The sequence below is a fragment of the Protopterus annectens genome, chromosome 13.part0 (genome assembly GCF_019279795.1).
Source record: "Protopterus annectens isolate FY-2018-M chromosome 13.part0, PAN1.0, whole genome shotgun sequence".
NCBI lineage: Eukaryota > Metazoa > Chordata > Ceratodontiformes > Protopteridae > Protopterus > Protopterus annectens.
In genome coordinates, this window is record NC_056747.1 from 691,905,671 (window position 1) to 691,919,856 (window position 14,186).

At 44.1% G+C, this 14,186-nt stretch overlaps 1 protein-coding gene across 2 annotated transcripts in view; it reads right to left on the reverse strand.

Moving 5' to 3' along the window:
• The window catches only part of SMG6 (SMG6 nonsense mediated mRNA decay factor), a 3,859,488-nt gene that overhangs the window by 781,928 nt on the left and 3,063,374 nt on the right, over window positions 1–14,186 (reverse strand). For both annotated transcript variants that reach the window (XM_044054377.1, XM_044054376.1), the window contains exon 15: window positions 13,756–13,902. In XM_044054377.1, coding sequence (XP_043910312.1) covers window positions 13,756–13,902 — 147 coding nt within the window. The remainder of the gene's footprint in view (window positions 1–13,755; window positions 13,903–14,186) is intronic.

The window sequence follows — 14,186 nt, forward strand, 5'->3', positions numbered from 1 at the left end:
GGTGACTTCTGGATGCCCTGTCCATCTTTATGTGGCAGTAAGCATTCTTGAGGTCGATGGAGCACATCCACACTTCTTTTCCCAACAATGGGAGAATAGACTGCAACGTGACCATTCGGAACTTGGACTTTTGCACATGGGTGTTCAATCGGCTGAGATCCAAAATGGGTCTCAGGTCCCCTGTCCTTTTCGGCACCAAAATTAATCTGGAGTAAGTCCATAATCTGATCTGGTCTGAGGTGACATGTTGGATGGCTCCTTTTTCTAGCAGCTTTGAAACTTCTGAAACTGCAGAATCCCTTTGACTGGGTGGAACATCCGGGATTTTCTTGATTGGAGGGGGATTTGACGAGAAGGGAATGACATATCCTCCAGAAATTATTCATAGAACCCATTGGTCCTGGGTGATATCTTGCCAGGCCTCCGGGTATAATGAGATTCGACCCCCGACTGGCTCCGGAAAGGCACAGTCGGGCCCTCCCATCAGGAGCAGCAGTAGGAATAACCACAAAAGGAATCGCAGTCTCCCGAGTTGCGAGGGCCTCCTCTGCCCCTAGGGCAGTGTCTACCTGAATAACCACCCCCTCCCTTGCCTCTGGAGGGGGGCTCAGCTTGTGCACTGGGAAAAAACCTCTGTGATTTCTTGAACCACATCTTTCCACCCCTCTGGGCCTTGGGATAAAACCTAGAGGGAAGGGAAAAATGGACTCCTACAGCAGACAGAGTTTTTCCCTCTTGCTCGCACCTAGTGAGAGTGTCTTTCACCTTGGTTCTGAACAAAGAGGAACCATCAAACGGGGCATCGATGAATGAAGACTTGAAGGCCTCCGCAAAATGACAAAGGGGCATCCAGGACTGCCTCCTAAGAGAGACTCCTGAACTTGCTGCCCTACTCGCTCCCTCGGCTGCGTGGGAGATCAGCCTCATGGAGGAGTTCCCAATAGAATTGAGGGTAGACATCTGAGCATTGACCTTCTGAGCCACCGCCTCAGAAACGTTACCCATTATAGTATCTCCAAGCTCCTTTAGGAGATCTCTCTGGAGCCGTGTAAAGTGTGATAAGTAATTCAGTGACTGCAAAGTGAAGGCCGCTGAAGAAAACATACACTTCCCATACCGGTCCATAGTCCTAGACTCCTTGTTAGGGGGATGGACGGTGGAAGAAGTCTCAGCTAATTCCTTCTGGGTGGCCGTTGAAACCACCATGGCATCCAGAGGGACTCCCTTAGATAGAAATTCCTTATCAAGAGGGGCAGACAAAAACTTATTGGGTCTCCTGGGGACTGATTCCACAGAGTCGGGGGTTTCCCACACCCTTCGACAAACCAGATCCAGAAGCTCGAAGGGTGGAGCACCAAAGGCCTTCAGGAAAACGGACTCCTCTTCAGAGGGGGCTTTGGATGGCCAGTCACTTCTTTGCTTCAAAATCTCTAGGATGTCAAAAAAGAAACATCCTCCAAGGATGACTTAGGGGACCCCTCCGATTCCTCAAGGTCGGTGTCTGACGTGAGAGACTCATCCTGGGAATCTATGTGCTTCCTCTCGCACGTTTTCTTTCTGGGTGGCTCCTCAGGCAAAAAGTCTGAGGGGCCCTCAGAAATTTGGGGACCACTCATGGGGGTACCCTAAGGCCTTGGGGCTCTGCTGTCCAGAGATAGATGGTGATCAGAGACCTGCACCGGTGCTGTAGGGGAGAGAGTGACTGAACCATATGATGCCACTGACGACCTGGCCAGCGCGCTCCGCATGGCCTTGAAAGATGGTCTTCCTGGATCCGAAGATCGACCCGCCTCCGAAGCCGAGACAGGAGTCAGGCTTCCCCACGCCGAAGTACCGAGAGGGAGACTAGGAGCAGAGAGGTGTCTTGAAGCCTCTCCCTCAGGTCCGACCAATGAATCCTGAGTCCTGAACCCTGTGGATGGCGCCGACGGGGTCGGAGCTGACGCCGGAACTGATAAGCCAGGAGGGGCTGTCAGAACTGACTTAGGGACATCACAGGAGCCGAGCACTCCAGCTCCGAAAGCTGAGATGCGCTCAGAGGAGGGAGTATTGATGTAGGTTGAGAGACCAGCTCCGGAGCCGAAAACAATTTTGCCAGTACCTGTGACTGAAGAAGTCTCTGCACCACTCTATCGATGTCCACATCCGATAAGGTCCTGGAGGATTTGGAGAATAGGGAAGGAGATCGAGATCTCCTATCTGAAGGAGACCTGCGAGGAGGAGATTCCGGCCTAATGCTAGGCGACCGGCTCCGAACAGGCCCCAAGAAAATTGGAGCCGAAGCAGGTTCCATAACCACTGACACTTCCTGCGGCCTCGAGGACAATGGAGCAGAGGATGCCGTTGAAGATTTAGCTATTTTCTCCTGTGGCTCCGAGGATACTGGAAGGAGGGTTTCAGAAGTCCTTTCAAAATCAATTTGTTCTTCCTTTCCTGAAGAACACGCGGGCTAAAGGCAAGACAAAAACTACATGATTCCTGAAGGTGAATCGCTCCCATACAGTACACACAGAGTGTCCATCAGTGATGGACATCTTATAACTGCACTTGGAGCACTTCTTAAAGCCCAAGGGCTTATGCTCCTTACTATCTTTAGACATAGTTACCACAAACACCAAGTAACTAACTCAAAACTAGACCAACGGTCAAACAGCCACAAGCGCGGGAACAAGACAAACAAATAGTACAGCACAATGATCTCTAACTAAAATGGTCCTTAGACTCAAGTACAAGGGGGAGGACTAACTCCTGTAATTTAAATGGTTTTAGCCCAAGGGAAAAAAGTTAGCACACAAGGAAAGCAAGGGGACAGACTAGGTCCTCTAACTGAAACGGGCCTAGCCCATTGGAAACAGCTAGTGGGATACTACGAGAACACGCTACAAGAGAAAAACACAGTCAAGAACACACACAAATAGCTTTTTTTGCAAAAAACTTCTCTGTTATAAAGAAGAAAAGGTGCTTAGCCACAGCCAAGAGCGAAACCAAGTCTGAGCTACACGAGCGGCAAATGAGATCTGGGGATAAAGAGCAGTGCAGCATGGGATACCATCTTAGCCCAGCCAATAGAAAGACTTTGAGCTAAAAGTATGGCCGAGTCGGAGACAACATTCGGCTCCGAACCCATGGGTAAGAATGTAGGCGAGATTGGACTACATAACATCATCTATTCAGACTCTTCAGTTTTAAAATGCATGTTAATGAAATAACTTAATTTAAACCTGGTGACCTACTAGCATTTAGACGGAGTTGCCAGCGCAGCTCTAGTTGCTCCACATGTAGTTGAAAGGGGCCCCTCTTACATCAGGTGTGATCTGACCAATAATTCTAAAGACAAATGAATGCCCTGGACTTCCATTACAATGTCTTACATTAATGTTTGTATCTATTTAGACAGTAGAGTAGCCAGACGAAAAGTGCTTTACAGTACAGTTAAGTGGATTGTTTTTAACTTGCGTCTTTTTAATAAAGTGTTTGTTGGCTCAGTTTCCAGCAGTGCTTTGTGGAGTTCCTCATTTCTTTTGCCCTGTGTAGATAAAAATGTAATTGTCTGTGAACATCCAATAAATTCAACATATATTCACCTTTATTTACAAATCTAAGAAAGAATACTGGCAAATTAATGGATTGATTGATACTGGATTCTGACACTACCTTGGGAAAGAAAGACACATTTGGTAAGTAATATAACCCTATCCTTATGAAAAATCAAGTAGGGAGGTTTCAATGACGATGCTTAAAGTTCTAAAATTCATCTGGCAGAGGTAATGGCCACTAGAAAGATAGTTTTCCAGGGCAGGAACTTAAGATCGCATTTAGCTGCTGGTTCAAAGGGGGAATTAATTAAGACCTGCAGTATAATGTTCAAATCCCATGGTGGAGTAGGACTTGATATAGAAGTCTCAGTAGGACAGTGCCTCTCAAGAATGCATTACAAAGTTTAGAAGAGGCCACAGAAGAAAATTCAAACCCAATATAAAAATTAGATATTGCTACTAACTGAACTTTAATGATACAGGATCTAGCCCCCTCATTAAAGATTACTGCCAACAATTCAAGTATGCTATGTACTGGAGCTGAAAAGAGATCAATGTGTTTTTGTTTTGCCCAGCAAACAAACCTTTTCCACTTACTTGTATAAAGTTTTCTTGCAGATGGCTTATGGGAAGATAAAAAAATGTGTCCTTCACTTTTGGGCCAAACAAATAACTGCTGTCAAAGGGTGCACTGATTGATGAACAAGAACTTGAAAGGCTCTGCAAAAATCACACAAGCTCATCCAGGCATGCTTCCTAATAGATATGCCTGAACCCGATGCCCTTGACGCACCTTTGGCAGCATGTGAAATAAGCCTCATGGATGAATATGAAATGGATTAGAAGGTAAATACAGCAAACCAAAATGTAGAAAAACGACAACAGGAACCAGATCCAAAATTTATTGCATTTAGCGCCTCGGCCACTACAGCCTTCAAAGAGCACTGGGGGTTCTGCAAACATTATAATATTGACGTAGCTGAAAAACAGTGGAAACATGAGCCACAAAGCATCATAGAAAATGATGAAATCTACATCACATGGGATCACCCATTACCAACAGCTCAAAAGATAGATGTGAGAAAAACAGATACGGTGGTCCATGAAAGGAAGACAAAAGTAGGATAGATCACTGAAATCACTACACCCAGTGACTACAGTGTCTTGCATACAGACAGACACAAAGTCATAAAATATCAGGATTTGCAGCCAGAAATGACAGCAATGTGGAAGAAAGATACCCAGACAGTTAAAATAGTAGGAGTAATGGGTCTTACAAAAAAGAATCTACAACTGTATTTAGATATGTTACCAATACTTCTAACTCCGCACATGAATTGCAGGAGTCATCATTACTGGGCACACAGCGGCAGCTGTAAAGAGCACTTCTGGCTGACATCAAAGACTGAACAATACTAATTTCATGATCTTTAATCATACTTTGACTTAGGAACGGGGTTCATTCCCGTCATAATATTAGAAAAGTACAGTTGTGTACACTTACCATAAATGTAGATGTTCGGGTGTACCCCTGCAGCTACCGAACCATGGAGAGCATCTCCTAGCTCCATCAGGAGATCTCTGTGTAGCCCAGTAAAGTGTTTCAAATAATTCAGCAATCTGAGTGCAAAAGTCGCTGAAGAGAAAGTACAGTTGTGTACACTTACCATAAATGTAGATGTTAGAGTGTATTCACTGTTGCAGTCATCACACTTGGGTTATCTGCCTGCAGGTAGCCCTCAGTCGGCCCGAATACCAGAGACTTAGTATTTCTGCATCGGATGTTGTCATTCCAGGACTGACGTCAGGTCATCAGGGGTATAAAAACAGACAGCTGATGCCATTACATCAGTTTTTCTTGCCCCAAATGGCAGAAGCCCCCCAAATAGGGAGCTAGGTTATGGTGGGGAAAACACCACCAGTAAATACCAATACCAATATCCCAGAAGGAGTTAGTAATAGCCATAGATAAGGGAGAGAGACAGAGAGCGAGAAAGAAAACCAGGACTGCAACAATGAATACACTAGAACATCTACATTTATGGTAAGTGTACACAACTGTACTATGTTCTTTGTGTTTCACTGTTGCAGTCATTGCATTTGGGTGGATTCCCAAAACTGAAGAAGGGTGGAGGCAGTCAAGAAGAGTTAGGGCTGGCTAGTAAGCCTTGCAAATCTGCTGTAGCAAATCCTGCCCTGGATTTGGAAATGATAGGCAGGTGGCAATGCTTGGTGAAGGTGTGTACAGAACTCCAGGTAGCAGCCTTCAAGATGTCCCTGGTAGGCACTTCCCTGAGAAATGCTGCAGAGGTAGATGTTGCCCTAGTGGAAAGTGTTCTGACCCCCTGAGGGGTTGGTTTCCCATGGTGCCTGTAGCAGAAATGGATGCAGTATGCTATCCATTTTGGAAATAGTTTGTTTTGAAATGGCCTTGCCCTCTGACCCTGTTGCAAAGCTGACTAGTAGCTGGTCAGATTTTCTGAAGGGCTTAGTCCTATCAAGGTAGAATCTGAGCTGTATCTGTATGTCTAAGGAGTGCAGGATCCTTTCCCCTTTATTATGAGGATTAGGGAAGAAGGTTGGCAAATGGGTGGATTGATTGAGAGCCACACTGGACACCACTTTAGGCATAAAGGAAGGGTTAGTCCTGAGGGAAACCCATTCAGCATGGAAAATAATGAAGGGTTCCATAGCCATCAGTGCTTGTAGCTCAGATACACTTCTAGCTGAAGTGATGGCTAGAAGCAAGGCTGTTTTCCAAAAGAGGAATTTTAACTCTGCTGATGCAGCAGGTTCAAAGGGGGGAAAGCATGAGCTTTTCCAGTACAAAGTTAAGGTCCCAAGCAGGGGTAGGTGCTCTCCTTGGTAGCCTTAAGTTGTTTGCCCCTCTCAGGAACTGTTTGATAAGAGGGCAAGAGAAGAGTGGTGGCTCAGTGTTGTAATGAGCAGAAATGACTGATGCGTGTATCTTAATGGAGGAGAAGGACAGGCCTTTGTGGAGTGGATCTGCTAATTAATCCAGGATAAGAGACAAAGAGGGCAGTGTTGTACCTTCTCCTTTAGAGTGAATCCATGAGCAGAACCTTTTCCACTTATTGCACAGGAATTTCTTGTACTGGGTCTTCTGGCTTCAAGAATGACGTTCAGCACCTGTTTGCTTAAGGTTGTTGGGACAGAATTCAAGGAATAAGCCAGGCTGCAAGATTTAGGGTTTGCAGTTGTGGATGCAGAATCTGTCCCTCCTGCTGAGAGATGAGGGTTGGATTCTGGTGTAGGTGCCAGGGTGGCACCAATGTCAGGCTGCGCAGGAGTGGGTACCAGTGCTGGCTTGGCCAGTCCAGGGCAATCAGAATTGTCTTTGGTCTGTCCTGTTTTATCTTGAGTAATACTCCTGAAAGGAGGGGCAGAGGGGGAAAGGCATAGATTGAGAGCTTTACCCACTGAAAAGATAGGGCATCCACTTTCCAGGCCCTGCTGTGAGGATTCCTAGTGCAGAATTTACTGAGCTGGTGGTTGTAGGGGGAGGCAGAGAGATCCACCTCTGGGGTCCCTTATTTCTGGATCAGACGGTTGAAGGTGCTGTGCTCCAATTGCCATTCGTGTGGGTCTAGGAGATTTCTGCTTAAGTCATCTGCCAGTAAGTTTTGTTTGCCTGGCAGGAATTGAGCTTGCAGATGGACTTGAATATCCAAGGCCGTGTTCCACAGGGCCATGGCTAGCCTGCAGAGTGGGTAGGAATGGCTTCCCCCCTGCTTGTTGATGTACCACATAACTGTGATGTTGTCTGTTTTTATTAGCAGTTGTCCTGGAAAGATTAGGGATCTGAAAGCTGTCAGGTCATTCTGTACAGCTAGCATCTCTTTTTGGTTGATGTGCAGATAAATTTGACTTGGGCTCCAGTGGCCTGGAATACATGTTCCGTCCATGTGTGCCTCCGGGCATAGTCTGATGTGTCTGTGGTTAGGGTCTGGGTGGCTTGGGGTTGAGTCAATGGTAGTCCCTTGTTGGGGCTGCATGCTTCTGCCCACCAGAGGAACTCCATCCTTAGACAGGGTAAGATAGGAATAACCGTTTCCAGGTCCTGGGAATGTTGGCACCAAAGACTTTTTAAGTACCACTGGAGTTTCCTCATATGCAGTCTTGCATATGGAATCAGCAGTATACATGAGGCCATGAACCCTAGGGCTTGCAGTATTTTTCTTGCAGATAGCTGGGTTCTGGTGGCCATTTGTTTGTAGTCTGTCAGATAGACTTTTTTCTGAGGTGAGGAATGCCATCTGGGAAGTTGTGTCCAAGCTTGCTTCCAGGAATACAATCTTTTGACTGGGTACCAATTTTGATTTCTTTTCGTTGATGGTGTACCCCAAGGAAGTGAGAAGGTTTTTCAAAAATGTCAGGTGCTGCAGTAGCAATTCCTGGCTGTCCACCTGAATCAGGCAGTTGTCCAAGTATGGGTAAATTTGGATACTTCTCTGCCTGCAGTATGCAATGGCTGGAGCCAGGCATTTTGTGAATACTCTGATTGCAGTAGATAAGCCAAAGGGAAGTGCAGAGAACTGATAACGTATAGACCCTAGCCTGAAACGTAGATACTTCCTGTATGATTCCCTTATGGGGATATGCAAATAGGCTTCTTTTAAGTCTAGGGTGACTAGCCAGGCATCCTTGGTTAGCATAGGAAGAAGCTGCTGCAGGGTAAGCACTTGGAATTTTGGTACCACCAGGAAGGTGTTGAGAATGGAAAGATCCAGGATTGGGCACCAAGAGCCTGCTTTCCTGGGTACCAGGAAGAGTCTGGAGTAGAATCCTTGACCCCTCTGTTCTACTTGAACTGGCTGAATAGCTCTGATATCGAACAGGGAAAGTACTTGGTTTTGAGCCTCTGCCCACTGGTTTGGAGGAAGGTCTGGAAACCCGCTTGGGGTTGGCAGTGAATGGAAATAAAATTTGTACCCCTGGGATACAATGTTGAGGACCCACCAGTCCTGAGTGATGGGCATTCTTTTTTTTGCATGAAGGGCAAGTTTTCCTCTTAAGTGCACAAGCAATTGGGCAGGGCTGGGGAGTGGAGTAAAGAAGTAATTGTGAGCTTTTTCTGTAAGGAGGTGGCTTACCACTCCCTGCTTTAGGAGTGGGGGCACTCCACTGCTTAGATCTCTGCATACACTGAGACTGAAGTCTGGTTGGTCTGTTTCCCCTGGGTCTGGTTTGAGAAGGCCTGGAGGGGGCTAGAAAGGACCAGTGTTTGGAAGGGCAATGCCTACTGAATCTAGGGGGGTTGCACTTGTAAGAATTCTTTAACAGTATGCATAGACTTAGCTATTTCTTCCATCTTTTTAAGAACCTCTTCTGCTTTGGTGTCAAACAAACAGTCCTTATTCAAAGGAGCGTGTAGCAACTTTGATTTGACATGGTCTGGCAAGGTCTACTCCTTCAGCCAAGCATGTCTTCTCAGTACAGAGCCAGTGGCAGCTGCCGGCAAGATGCTTCTAGGGTGTCAAAGCAACACTGCAAAATATGCTTGCTGACTTGGCTTGCAGAGTGCATAAGCTCCTGCAATTCTTTATTTTCTGCACAGTCTGTAAAGGTTGCCACTTTTTGTTTAATGTTCTTCTTTTGGCTTTTCCCGGTTAGGGGTCGCCACAGTGGAACTCCGGTCTGCTAATGATTGGCAGTAGATTTTTATGGTGCCGAAGTGCCAGCTTGATGTCCCACCTTCAACGAAGGCACACCCATTCATGCATGTCTTTCGAAGGCCACTCAACCACGGGGAGGACATGCAGACTCCACACAGAAGGTGCTCCAGCCGAGAGTCGAACGGGAGAACCTCTTGCTGTGAGGCGACAATGCCACTGCTGCACCACCGTGGCTTACTGCCACTTTTTGTTTAACAAGTTCCATAATATGTTGCTGGTACTTCAGCATGGGAAACTGACAATTCAATGCCCTAATAGCAAGAGTTGCAGAGGTATATACTTTCTTACCCTATCTGTCCAAAGCTCTGGAATCCCTGTCCAAAGGGGTGGGATTCTTGGCTGTAGTAGCCTTGATACCTTTAGGCCCTTGGGAAATGATCTCTTGGTCAGCAGTAGGATTCTTGAAAAGAAATTTATGAGTGTCAAGTACTCTGTAGTACCTGTCTGATTTCCTAGGGCAGGGGGTAAAGTGTCAGAAGTACGACTGGATTCCATAAAAACATCATCCACAACATCCAGGATAGGGGGTATTGCTAAGGGCATGTGTTGAGGCAGCTCTAGAAATTCTCTGAATCTCTTTTTGGACTGAGGATAGCCTTGGCATTCCCAGTGGAAATGCTCTCGCAAGGCATGCAAGGTTTCACCAAAAGAAAAATCCTCTGGAGGGGAGGCAGAGGGAATGGATTCCTCTGCATCTGAATCCTCATAAGCAAATAAGGGCATGTCTTCATAATCAAAAATTTCAAAGTCATCGAACTCCTGGTCTGTAGAAGCTGAAGGGGACTGGACTCTGTCTCTTAGCTGGGGAAGGCTGACTTCCCCTAATCAGTGTAATAAGGTCTTCAGCCATTCTAAGCATTTGTTTTTGTGGCATGGGAGCAGGTGCATGCACTTTGGTCGTCGGTTTTCTAGACGAAGTGCGTACTCTGGGCCTAAGAAACTCTGTAGTTTTGGTTAAAAAAGTCATCTGTTTGAGTCAAACATCGGTTGAGTGAATAACTGCCTCAGAAGCCGGTGCCTGCTCAGCGGCTCTGGACCCATCCAAGGTAGAGACATCCGCAGGTTCCATAGTCGATGAAGAGTCTCGCAGCATACCGGACTCTGAATGGGTCTCAGTAGAGGCCTGCGAACCCAATGAAGCAGGCATCAGGGACTGTGAAAGCACCTGAGTACCGGTGGACTGGCGACTAGCTTAACGGAAGCATTGTCGGCAGTTTTGGACCTATGCGGTCTGTGTCTGTCTTTATCTTTACATTTTTTCAGAATATTGGTAGCCGGATGGGTTACCAAAGCTATTTCAGAATACGGAGATCAAGAGCAAACAAATTTAATGACAAAGACGAATGGTTCGGGCGTTAAGACACAAAAGCGACAATGAGGAACATCGTGGTCTGGGCCTAAACAAGTGACACAGTAAGAATGAAAATCTCTGTGAGGCATTTGCTTTCCAAAGGCAAGACAATTGTTAACTTTTTCTGACATCGGTTAGAGCAAGAAAAAAGGATCCCCAATGGGGTACTTGGCTTTAGAAGACTTAAGGTTTATTATATTCGTAAACGAAAATTCAGGTAGCGGCTGACCGTCACTTGCGAACTGCTTCTGCTTCGGGCTCCTTGGGAAGAAAGACTGATGTAATGGCGTTGGCTGGTATTCGGGCCGACTGAGGGCTACCTGCAGGCAGATAACCCAAGTGTGATGACTGCAAACACGAAGAACATCCCAAAAGATTTGGAAAATTAAAAAACATAAAACCTGTTATTCCAACAATGCTTTAAGATTGTAAGAGCAATACTTAAAATATGTCCCTATTTCTGGGCCTTCATCCTCCCATTATTTTAAGCTTTGAATAGATTTATTGCACTAAGGGGTTAAGATGTATGCACCTCAGATTTAGATATGATACAAGTACTTAGACTGTATACAAGTACAATATTAACTGTGCCTGAAAATGGTCTAAAGTGATCAGTGTACTACCCCAGTAAACAAATAACCAAACACATATTCTTGTCCTGTAGTTACTTGTTTATAGGTCTAAAGCATGAGGTCTTGCACAACCATTTACATAATTTAGCTTGCCTACATTATTTCTGTCAGTTATATGTAGTGTCCCTATGTGACAAGGGTCAACAACACACACAATGCGTAATTGTTGGTTATGCCACTTATGTTTCAGTTTCCTCTAAGTAACCATCAAAATGATTTGTCTTGACAACTACAAGAACAAAGTAACAATATTCTATACAAATCCAACGTGCTTCTCAGAAATGAAGGAAAATCTCATACTTTGCAAACCCTGTCAACCCGTCATGAATTCACACCACAAGCAAGCAACAAGCAGCTTACTTAAATCATTAAGAAGATTATTTTCCGGCAGCTACTGGATCACCTACATTTTTCTTCAACAGTCTTTCTACTGTCTTGCAATTAAAAATGGCAGCATTCACCAAGCTTCAAAACATCAAGCTTACTGGGTACAGGGTTTGATTCTCTCAGTGACTCTGAACAAGTCACTTAACCACACCATGCTCCTGGGATGAGTATGAAAATAATCCATATGAATCAGTGCTCAACCATTAAAAAATTCAAAGAAACAACTCTCCCTTTTTTCTTTTCACAGAAACAGATGTCAAAATAGTAAAGAGCATTCTACATGGAATGATGGATCTGGTAGCATACACTCCTATTTCCTAAAATATTGCTTCTAATACTGAGAGACCACTTACACTAGTCTTTGTATTAGCTCTAGTTCTGTAACCACTCCCTAAAAAACTATGAAGCAGCAAGTTGAACTTTTACAATTTGCAAGCTAAAATTATATTTCACAAAAATAAACAGTATGTGGCTAAAAAAAGCAAGCCTTTATTTCTTACATTTGAACTAGAACTTTGGCCCAACTGCCTTCTTAGGTTGAAAGTGACTACAAGAGCCGGCCCATTACATAGGAAATATCTCACTATTAACAAATTTCTCATTCAACAAAAAACAAGAACCTAAGAGCTTAAAGAAACTGTTAGTATTTGATGCAAAAGTAACCTATACAGATGCTAAAATATTAAAAAAAAAATTCTAAAAAAAATCCTGATTTCATATGGCATTCTTCTGTATGGATACAATTCAATAATTAAAGCCAGTGCTTTCCAAATTATCCTTATTCACAGCCCTAGTCAATAAATGCAATTACTCCACTGTGAAATAATATGCTGAGCATCCATGCTTCACAATTCTACACAAACTCATATTAATCACCAACTGTCATCACATATAAAAAAATTCTTACAAAATCTCAGAATTCCACAGGGGCACAGGACAATTGGGTCCTTAGTATTATCAAGGCCAGAAATGACTATAATACCACATGATACAACAATCTATCTTCTCAGACCCACGCTTTCCCTGCAACTGCCTTGAGTTTGAGACACATGCAGGATTACCTGTTTTTTTTTTAATATAAAATCATCACTCCTTAAAAGGAGTGCAAAACACATATGTAGCCACTGAATAAGCAAATATACCTCAGTGTTCTCAAGTTGCATATAATTAAATTGCAGCCACCAAAAAACACATGAAAATGATATGCAAATGCAGTAATGTTTACCAAAGAGAAGCAAGAATCGTGATCTGAACTTTGTTAACAGCAAAAAGGAAATGACAAGAACATTTATGTAGTCAACATGAGATGTGGCGACATGTGCTGGCATGAGTATACATAAGTCTCAATGTGAAAACCTATTAAGAACTGATGCCGAATGCTGAGTGGCACAGAGTCCAAAAAGAGCTATAGACCTGAAGAAGGAGTTTATTAATGTCAGCTCTACAGAATATTATCACTAAGGACTGAAAGTGCGATGTATCCCCCCCACCCATCAACAAAACTACCAGTTGCAACAAACCATGGCAAGCTCATACCTCGTACATTTGGTTAGCTGCACCCCCACATCAAAATGGTGTGCTTGGTTCTTTGTGCACCAATTTGCCATCATTTGAACACCTGTTATGTAACTGCCAGAATCACTAATGAGCAACAAAATGTTACCTTTTTCAATTTATTACCATCCGATACCTAGATGCAAATTAAATTAAACAAAACAACTTAATTTGCAAAGAAAATGTCCCAGGAACTTCCACAAGTAATGTACATACACAAACACAACACACACTGCTCACTTTAGAGGACTATGTGCCTAATCAGATCAGAACCGTGACCGCTAGTTCACGTAGAATAGGAGATTCATCCTCTTCTCAACCCCAAAGTCAGACAGCAACTTAATGCACAACCCTTAAGCACATCTATTCCTCATCTGGTTGCCCCTTTAAGAATCAATGATCCCTGGTCTGCTGCTGGACCCAATTCCAAATCCATAAGTAGAAAACCAGAAAGTCTCCCTCTTAAATTTGCAAATTCGCATTTAAAACTACATCAAGTTTTAGGGGAAAAAATTAGAGTTGGACTTCTGTTACTAAACTATCTTCACCAGTGATTGTTATTCTGTGGACAGATTCAGCAATGTAAAAATAAAAGTTACCTGAATCTTTTCTTGCCGTCGTTGCCTCTCAGCTATCTTCCGAGCCAACACTTCCTTTTTAGCACGCAACTCTCTGATGTCATCCTCACTGCCACTACCCTCAGGTTCAGTGCCATCTTCGAAATCCTCTATTATAACGTCCTCTTCCTGTAAGGCAGAAAGTATGATAACAATACCACTACACTACAAATACAACAAGGGCAAACAATTTATACAAGCTTCCTCCCAATTTAAAAAAAATCACCCCTGTGGATAAATGTAACTATAAAATCTGTTTAAGCACACTGCCAATTCCTTTGAGCCAAGCATATCTTATGACCAAGCCAAGTAATGAAAAGGAAGAAAGAATATGGTTGTTCAAGTTGCAATTACACAACAGTAGATGTCTGAATTCCTCACTCCTGCAGTAGCCTTTCGGTTATATGGGTTGA